The 10224-nt window shown below is 45.4% G+C and overlaps 1 protein-coding gene across 1 annotated transcript; it reads right to left on the bottom strand.

Moving 5' to 3' along the window:
• Positions 1-6158: 6158 nt before the first annotated feature.
• On the bottom strand, positions 6159-9708 carry LOC119286191 (calcium-binding protein CBP-like). Its single transcript, XM_037565553.1, has 5 exons — positions 8917-9708; positions 7149-7195; positions 6866-7041; positions 6601-6619; positions 6159-6509 (listed from the first exon to the last, which is right to left on the bottom strand). Exons 1-5 carry the CDS (start codon positions 9545-9547, stop codon positions 6405-6407), a joined length of 978 nt encoding a protein of 325 aa, XP_037421450.1. The 5' UTR covers positions 9548-9708; the 3' UTR covers positions 6159-6404.
• Positions 9709-10224: the final 516 nt, after the last annotated feature.

The following is a 10224-nucleotide window of genomic DNA, read 5'->3' as shown; positions in this document are numbered from 1 at the left end:
GCGTGCTGATAATGTGTTAGAAAGGAATCGGGAAACAAACAAGAGACAAAGCAAATGATTCCAGTGTTCTTTATTCACCATGGATATACACTTATATACAAGGTTGGATCATATGCCCCAGTTTACTTGGGCATTTGATAATTTGCCTCACTTTACATAGGATTAGATGATTTGCCCTGCTTTTCTTTTCTCTTTAGATAATATGCCTTTTTTTTACTGTAATCATTTTTGACTTTTTATCCCTATTTTCACGACACGAAATGACTCTACTGCCCCTGTGGCAAATTTGCAATTCTTCTTCTTATCTTCTCTCTCTACGTTGCTATACCCAACCAAACAAACAGATCAAGAAATCATAGATTGATTCTGTTATTAGTTTTTATCTCCATGTCCGCGCCCAGCAGAGAGGTGGATGCACCGCCAGCCACCAAGCCATCAACTCCAGCGCCTCCCGGACAGGGAGGGCTCACACAGGCCGGCGGCGAGGTGATTCCTCAAACTACCGGTCGGGCAGACGACTCCTGCATCCATGGATCATCACGAGATGCTGCAGATTGGTTAGTATCTGATCAACCCACACCCTCCTCTCCCATGGCTGTTGCGGCGAGCACTAACACCTTGAGGATCATGATCCTAGATCCCACTTCCCAGTACAACACAAGCAGACCACGCATTTCACAACATCATCAGTCACGTACATCTAATCCTATTGAACTCGCTTCATGGTGTACATGTGTGCGCCTGTACATGGATCCTGGCTTTGATTAACCTAGGATCCCATTTCCCATGGTTATTGCAGCTAGCACAACACTTCTCTGGCGTTAATGAACCTGTACAGAAAGTAGAGTAAACTAAGATGAAGCATGAAAAAACAAACCTTCAGATCTAGCATAGTTTTGTTATTTGATAAAATGTTCTCTAACTAATTGGATGATGCCCTTATGTTAAAATGTTTATTTGTTCTCCAAGTAGGCCAACGGTGGTTGCAAGAAATGATATACATGTATCAACAATGGAAGGAGGCATTGATTGGTCCTAGATTGAGATAGCACCAATGAATGATGACGAAATTGATGTTCCTATAACAGAGGAGAACATGTGCACGGTTCTTGGCATCAATGACGAACCTGAGCATCGGAAAATTGTATCTGAAGCAGCTATGAAAGCCTCCATTGCACATGTTGATGCATGTGTGGCTGATATTGACGAGGATTTACTTGCTGATGCGGCTCTTCCTGTGCCTGACCATATGCCTGAAGAGAATCACTTCTGGTATGATAAGGAACATCCTGTGATAGAGGAAGGATCTTTGTTTCGTTCAATGAAAGAGTTCAGGATGCTCATGAGAACATTTGCTATTAGAGGTAAGTTTGACATCAAGATCAAGGATAGTGACACTACTAGGTTTTTGGGTCACTGTAAAGGGAATGGATGTCCTTGGAGAATAACTGCTAGGACAATAGAAGATGGAAAAACAGTCAGGGTACAAACTTATCCAACATGAATTATTTTTTATGTTGAAACCATTTTACTTGTAACTGATGGTTGGTGTTATGTTTTGTGCAGGTTAACAAGATAGTAAAGCCTCATAAGTGTTCATCAACCGCTGCAGTGATTACAAGCATGGCAGACCAAGCATGGGTGGCAGAAAAGGCAATGGGGTATCTTCAAACTGAACAAAATATTGGTGCCAGGGAGCTCCAAAAAAAGCTACAAGCAGAGTACAAATGTACTATTGGGTATCATACTGTTAACAAGGGAAAAGAAAGGGCCAAGAATAGTTTATATGGGACCTGGGGAAAAAGCTTTCAGTCTTTATTGAACTTCAAAGCTGAGATTGATAAAAGATCTCCTGGTAGCATTGTCGAGGTTGATGTCAAGAGGGAAGGAGGTGAACTGCATTTCCGCAGATTTTTTATGGCACTTAAGCCGTGCATTGATGGCTTCTTGGCTGGTTGTAGACCATATGTCAGTATAGACTCCACATTTTTGACTGGAAAGTGAAATGGTCAATTAGCAGCATGTACAACACTAGATGGGCAAAATTGGATGTTTCCTTTAGCATTTGGTTTCTTTGGTACAGAGACCGAGGATAACTGGATTTGGTTTATGCAACAACTGCATAGGGCAATAGGACATCTTCAAACTCTAGCTGTTTGTACTGATGCATGCAAAGGGTTAGAGAATGCAGTTAAAATTGTGTTTCCCCAAGCTGAGCAAAGAGAATGCTTTAGGCATCTGATGGCAAACTTCAAAAAAAAATTCCATGGAGATGTTTTTGGTCGCATGTGGCCAGCAGCCAAGGCTTACCGTCTGGAAACATTTAACTATCATATGGGCAAGATATTTGAAGCTGAACCTGTAGTGAGTGCCTACTTGTGTACCTATCATAACTTAAAGTGGATGAGATGTGACTTCAACATAGAAATCAAATGTGATTACATTCACAATAATCTGGCCGAGTGCTTCAATAGTTGGATCAAAGGAACAAAGGAGCTGCCCATGGATGAGCTAGCCGATACAATAAGAGAGAAAATTATGATACTTGTTTATAGAAGGAGAAGAATTGGGGAAATGCTCCAGGGAAAGATGTTGCCTGCCATCATTCAACAAATAAATAATAAAACTAGGCAACTTGACAATTTGGTTGTTGGAAGATCAACCGGAGAAAGTTGTGAGGTCAAGGACACTAGCAAGAATAATCTTAGGCATGTTGTGAAGATAGGCAGTCGTGAGTGCACTTGCCTAGAATGGCAACACACTGGAAAGCCCTGTGAGCATGCACTTGCATTCCTTATAGAGACAGCAGATGTAAACTTTGAACCATATGTACATGAGTACTACTCCGTGAGTAGGTTCCGAGCTGCCTATGCTGGAGAGATTGAACCAATCACAGACAAGTCTCAATGGCCTCATGTTAATCTAGATATTGAGATGGTGCCATCGGTTTTAAAGAGCTCTGTTGGGAGACGGAGGAAGCAGAGAATCAGAAGTTGCCTTGAAGACGGTGGTCGTGGTGGCAGCAAACGGAAGAAGAAAGATGATAATGGCAAAAAAACAAATGACCAACAAGGAGGTGACAGAGAAGGAAAAAGAAAAGAAGAGATTTGGCAGCAAAAATAGGTGCAAAGAATGTGGGATATTGGGGCACAGGAAAGCAACTTGCAAACAAAATGAAGCTAAAGAGAGGTAACCCATGCACTAGTATCTCATCTATATTAGTATCAAATTAGTACTATTATACCATCTGTAACATCCGGTGTGATTGAACTTTCTAGTGACATGTCTACTCACGAGCTCGCTCCAGCTGTTGTTGCGACACTTACACACATAACAACAATCACACTACCTCCCAGCCTTCATAACAGCCCTGGACCTATCACAAGGAGGTAACAATTATATTTCTAATATGCACATTTGATTCCTACTTTTATAACATTGGTGTGTAAACATGTAGGAGGCTTGCTATGGCCATAGCTGGAGACGATGCATCACAACCATCTGGGACAACTATTAATTCTGTAGCATCACCTACCTCTCACTTCCCTTCAAGCTCTACGACGCGCAAGAAAAAATTGACCCCAAAAAGGAAGAAGCTCCAATTTTAGTGCATTAAATTTCTATTTTAAATTCTGAGAGATGTTCACATCTGTCAGTTTCAAAGATATGGAGTCGGAAGAATTATTATTTTGCTTGATGTAAACTCGGATTAATTTGTCATGTCATTTGAACCGAGCAACCTTTTTGTGACATTACTTTTGTGATTTCGGTGTGATATATTCTGCCAATTTCATGTGCTAAGTGAACATATGTTGTCACTTTATTTTTAAAATCTATGAAATTGTTATATGCTGCCAAATTCCAACGAAGTGCATATGCGAGGATGCACAACATATATACAGACCCCTGACCTGTGACTAGAGGAGATCCAGCAAGAGATGAACTCAAAACCATTTGTGATTTAGTTAGAAAGTACTCTTCAGCATCTACGCATTTTTTAGTGTGTGATACAATTTAAGTCTCAAGCATCTGGAGGAGATCACTCAGCGAAGTATTTTAAACAACCTACCCAGCTTGATGACTGAAGCAGGACCAGCAACTGCTAGGGTATTTATTAGTACTATATATAAACACTGTAGTCCAGCCATGGCTATTACCGGCGAAGCAACGAACTCTCACACAAAAAATCTGTAAATCCATCAATCACTTAAAAAGTTAGCTTTTATCAGCAACGAGGGCGCCATCCGCAGCTCCGAGTTGCAGCCGGTGCCCCGGGACCCGCCGGTCCGCCGAGCTGCCTACATGCAGCGGGAATCGCCGCGGCGGGCCGCCGACCTGCAGCCGGAGCAAGACGCCGCGGGCCGTCGACCTGCAGCGGCAGCCACCGCGCTGGGCCGAGGAGCTGCAGTGGGAGCCGCCGCCGCGGGGCGCCGAGCTGCAGCGGGAGCCACCGCGCCGGGCCGAGGAGCTGCACCGGGAGCCGCCACGCTGAGCTACTGCTGCCGGGGGCCAAGGTGCCGTTGTCGGCATCCTCCAGTAGGTTGGGGGAAGAAGAACAGAGTAAAGGCGTTGAACTGGGGAAAAGGTGAGCTGGTCGATGGAACTCACACACAGCAGAGAAGATAAGAAGAAGAATTGCAAATTTGCCACAAGGGCAGTAGAGTCATTTCGCGTCGTGAAAATAGGGATAAAAAGTCAAAAATGATTACAGTAAATAAAAAGGGCATATTATCTAAAGAGAAAAAAAAAGTAGGGCAAATCATCTAATCCTATGTAAAGTGGGGCAAATTATCAAATGCCCAAGTAAACTGGGGCATATGATCCAATCTGTGTCCATGGGACGCGCCCGTTCACTGAGGCGCCTCCTCGAGAGGCAACTGCCAATATGGGAAGCGGGGATTATCCCTTAATAATCATTGGGTTATTATTTTCAACAGAGGGAAGGCATAAAAACACTACGTGCAGGAAAAACCGTGGGAAGAGTTTTGAAAGAAAATTTGATAAAATCAATAGTAAAACTGATGGGAGGAGACGTCTGTGATGAAAGTGGATTAACGGGAGTGAAGGCGCTAAAACCAAAGCTGCCAATGGTGGGAGAGATCGTCTCGAGTCCAATTCATGTACGAAATGGCTATACAGACGAAAAAGATGGACCATGTGAGGACGACTACCAATCCCTGTGGCCGTTGCTCCCATGTAGACATGCATGTACGGCTGGATTTTCATGTCGTGCATGAATCGTCTGGAATTTGTCGTCTGTATAGCACGGCTCATTCATGTAAGAACTTGGCTCCAGAGGATGGTAGATACCAACCAAGCCCACAAGACGATGATCAACATCTTCTCGATCAAATAAAGCAAAAAACACATTTCTCGGAGTATTTTGTGAAAAAAGATTTAAATCTATTACCAGAGTTCATCAAAAGTATAAAGCATCTAAAATTATATCGAGATTCTAAGACCATCGAACGACCACTATCGTCGCCAGAATGAGCCGTCAAAGCACTGTTGTCGCCACTCTCTATTAGAGTCAGCTTGACTTTATTGATGACAACCGAAAGTCTTCATGCACATGCCCCTAAGGACCAACGTCCCGAGGTCACAGTGGTCGCCGTTGAATAAATCAGAAGCACCTCACATCAAATCTCGCCACACAATGAAAAGCCCTAACCTCACCGCCCTAACAAGACAACCAGGATCTCACTGAAGCTCCGTCGAGTACATCCAGATGGACGAACTTGAGAAGGAATGGAACCCGAAAGACAAACTTAAAAAAAAAAAACACCGTCATTCGCCCGAGGGCTGTACCTGCGAGGACTAAAAAACACTAACCTAACCTAAACTACTAACCAGGCAGAGGCACCTTGATCCTCCTTCTTCCCGCAAGGGAGGGGGGGTGAATCCACAGGCTCACTGGTGAAGTTCAGAGGGCAGAGTTTACCCTAGCTGTGGCGAGGCGATCAACCGTCCAAATTATTCTCCGGATCACGAGGACATGAAAACATCGAGCTCGCCCGGCGGCTGGTCAGCGATCCAGGGGTTGTTGAGGACTAGCTCCTCCGGTGACGGTGAGGGGTTGAGTTAAGTGAGGACGAGCTAGTGCACATGATTTCCACTGGCAATCGAACTAGTGCACCACTTTTCATCAGAGTTCCAAATGCATCGATGAGCAGATAAGCTCTACCAGTATAGGAGTACCATAACTTGTTCGAATCCTCCAAAAGACTTGTCTGGTCAGCAAAGCAGTACTAATAACAACACCGAAGTGCCAGTATTATACAGCCGGTAACAGAGCTAGTGGCAAAACAACTCTAGCAACCGTTTCGATACAGCTGGGACGATACATCTTTTCGAAAAAAAGCTGGGACGATACATACGCTGAGCCCTGAAGCACTGCAGCGCCATCATGCGATGAGGAAAGGGAGCACGGTCAGCATGAACGCCTCGTAGCCGAAAGTCGCAGACCCCGAGTACGCCGTGTCCTTCTCCTTGAACTTCTCGGTCAGGCCCTGCCAAAATAATTCAGGAAAATTATAAAGGTAATTCAGCCAAATGAACACCGTGAAATGAAAAAAAACTTAGTTTATTTGGTGGAATTACCTTCACTGTAAGGCAGCATCTGCATACATAAAGAACAAACAGTCAGGAATGTGTATATAGTGCAGTTCAAATTGTGCTACTGCTAAGCTTTATAAGGGAACCCAGCGTTTTTCTGCCAATTCTGATTTTGACATAAAAATAATATTGACAAACGAAAAAAATTTGATCTATCCATGTTTCAGTACATTAGATGCTGCAGAATCTTGTGCAGTTTAGTGGGAAAAGCAATCAGCCAAGTCGAAACTAATTGAAGGAATAATCTTACTCAATGAAGTTGTCATATTCAACCGCTTTGTTCTTGCCCCCAGTCTTGTCAAATTTAGACACAAGCAAGTCTAGCACAGTAGGAGAAACGGAATATCCAAGATCTAGAAGAGCATCACGCAGTTCTGGTGCATCAATTCTACCACTTTGGTCACGGTCAAACCTCTCAAATATGCCCTGCACAATAAACATGGGAAATGTAACACATGGAATGTTAAGTCAGTTGATTGGTTCCCTCACAACGAAGCAAGGGAACTTGAAGCTGTACTGCTGTAGCATCTCACCCTCCAATTCTGAAGACTGTAAAACACAGAAGTGAACTCCTTTGGCCCTGAAAGAATCACAGGTAATGTATTTACAGTTAGGAGGTTAAAGAAAAAAGGTATAGAGGATGAAAATGTCAAATGTTGAAAACAGTGTGGGCCTTTTTGATTCGAAGGATTTCAAAAATACAGGAATAGGATACGATTGCATGTGTAAAGCAGAGAACTATGAAAACGCAGGAATCTGCAAAATTGGATGTTTGATTCACAAGAATAGGAAAAACAACAGGAATCCTAAAAGGCACGGTCAAATTAAGGTCAAATCATATGAAAAGATAAGATGGGAAGTTAATATTATGCTATTTCTGGCCTTTGTCTCGCTCTTTGTGCATAGGAATGTAAAAAAGAGGTTAAGTGGATTGTAAAAAACCCTTTGTTTTTCCTATGAAAATCAATCCAAAGGAAAAATTCCTCTGTTTTTATATGGTTAATTCCTTTGAATCAAACGGATGAAGAGTGTCACCATATGAAAATTTCCAATTCCTATGATTGTCCTCTACTTTTCCTATGAATTAAAGAGGCCCTATATGTATACTTCACACTTTAAAACAAATAAAGACAAAATATAAATGGCAGATAATTCTACATAGCACGCTACAAATGAGAAGTGTGTGGCAGATTAAGATCAATTCATGCTTGTACTGTGATGGATTACACAACAAAGAACTTACATACTCCCTCTGTTCGAAAAAGTTTGTCCCTCAAATGGATGTATCTTTTTTTTAGAAAAGGAGGATGACCCCAGCCTCTGCATCTGGGAGATGCATGCGGCCATTTTATTGATTATTCTCGAGGACCTTACAAAGTTAGTGCTAGATACATCCATTTGAGAGACAAGCTTTTTCGGACGGAGGGAGTACTAGTTGGTTTTATCCTGCAAACCATAGTTTCATCACGACAGAAACAACCTTCAGTTGTGGCGAAGGACAGTTAGGAAAAGTATCTCAGGCTTTCAAGGATAAACTTCTGCCAAAAAAAGCTTTGGTAGAAGTAGAACTAACTCAAAGCAGTTCCAACTTTGAAGCTTGGATAAGCATCAATTAAACTCACGTTTCCGTAATGGACCAGGTTAAACTGAAAGTAAAAAAATGTGCATAGCTTGTATTAGGAAATGCAGATCTGATAAAGCAATCCACACTTCCCATCCAATCTTTCACATTGGGGAGAAAAGAAAATACAACAATCACCAGTGGCAAGTGAGTTGCTAAGATGTCCATAACAACAGAACAACTCGTGGGTCTTGCAGTAACCTTATTGAAGTACTCCCTCTAGTACAAATTTATACTAAGCTCAAGACACTTATTTTGGGACGGAGGGATATTAAGTAAGGGTCTAATACTTTCCAACATGACTACTTGGCATGTGCTCCAGCTGTATCTAACGTTAGTCTATAGACTGAGAGTCTGAAATCCAGTCAAGCTGAACTAAAAAATTGTGCGGCTTCCTCGGGATCCTTCCCCAGAAATGAAAAGGGTTGATTTGTGACCTCTGGCTCAAACAATTCACCACTAAGTGCCCTCACGTCGCGTGCTACAAAGACCAGAGGAACATCAACACTAAGTCGTGTGCATGCCAAGACGCGGCGCAGTGGACCAGGGAGACGCACGATTGCCTCCTGGAAACCAAGAGTCAAAGACAATGACGCAAAGGATCCCCCATTCATCCTAGCACGATCGTGGATAAGACTTGAGAGATAGTACGACATATGGAGGAGGGAGGGAGGACTCGCCGATCTTGCGGACGTTGGTGTTGGTGAAGAGGTACATGAGGAGGTGGACGGTGCGGAGGCTGAAGCTCTGGCTGCTGAACCCAGAGAGCGCGGACTGCAGCTCCTTGTCGTCGATCATCCCGCTGCCGTCGCGGTCCGCCGCCTGGAAGCACGCCACCACGTTGGGGTCCGTCCCCGGCAGGAACGTGGACGGCACCAGCGCCGCGAACGGGCTCCCGTACCCACCGGCGCCGCCTCCTGCGTAGGGCTGCGCGGCGGGCGGCCCCCCGTACGGCGCGGCGGACGAAGGCGGCTGGGCGCCGTAGGGCTGCTGCCCGTAGCCGCCTCCGCCGCCCCCGCCGTAAGGCTGCTGCGGGGGTGGAGCGCCGTGGTAGGGGTCGGAGCCGGAGGAGTAGGAGGTCTTGCCTTCCTTGGGAGGCTTCTGGCCGTAGGACGGTGGGGCTCCGTAGCCGCCGCCGCCTCCGCCGTAAGGCTGCTGCGGGGGCGGAGCACCGTGGTAGGGGTCGGGGCCGGAGGAGGAAGAGGTCTTGCCTTCTTTGGGGGGCTTCTGGCCGGAGGGCGGTGGGGCTCCGTAGCCGCCAGCGGCGCCGTAGGGGTAGCCGGAGCCGGGGGGTGGGGGGTAGCCGGCCATGGGGTTAAGCTTGGGGAATTGGAGTTGTGTGCTCGATCACGGGGACGGGGATGGAATTGGAATGGAACAGGTGGGAAGGGGGCGAAGCAGAACGTGGTTTGGTTTGGCGACGCGGAGGGGAGGGGAGCAGATCGAAAGCACCGACAACGCGGACGGCGATGAATGACGACGCGACGGCACGGCAAACGTGTTGACTAACGGGTGAAATTAAATTTCATAAAAATAAAAGTAAATTCCATATTTGATAATTTACACCAACTTGCTACCGCGTAACACAAAACTCCCGGGACTTAAAAATGCTCCAATACGGCTCCCAAAGGCATCGATGCATAACATGCATGCTCTCGGGCGCCACGGTACTGCTACGCGTCCTCGCAACGAAGCAGGCGAAGTGCATTGAGGGGAAGGGAAGGGAAAAGAAGCATCATGCATAGGTTTTTCGTGGCCCCTTGGCGGCAATTAGAGTTTCGAGCGGAGTTGGCGGGCATACGTCGGATCTTGCCGGCGAGGGCGTCCTTTGATTCCGGTGGAGGATGGCTACATCATCCGGAGGCAAGCAGAAAGAGTCGGGGTCCTGACTCACCGCGGTCGGCAAGGGCTCGGCTAGAAGAGGCGTGAAGAAAACTATGAATCATGGACGAGGAGGTGATTCCCCAGGTAATCAATGATAGGGAAGG

Source organism: Triticum dicoccoides, chromosome 4A, assembly GCF_002162155.2.
Source record: "Triticum dicoccoides isolate Atlit2015 ecotype Zavitan chromosome 4A, WEW_v2.0, whole genome shotgun sequence".
Classification (NCBI taxonomy): Eukaryota; Viridiplantae; Streptophyta; class Magnoliopsida; order Poales; family Poaceae; genus Triticum; species Triticum dicoccoides.
Note: the sequence above shows the minus strand (reverse complement) of the source record. Positions and strands in the feature narration are given on the sequence as shown.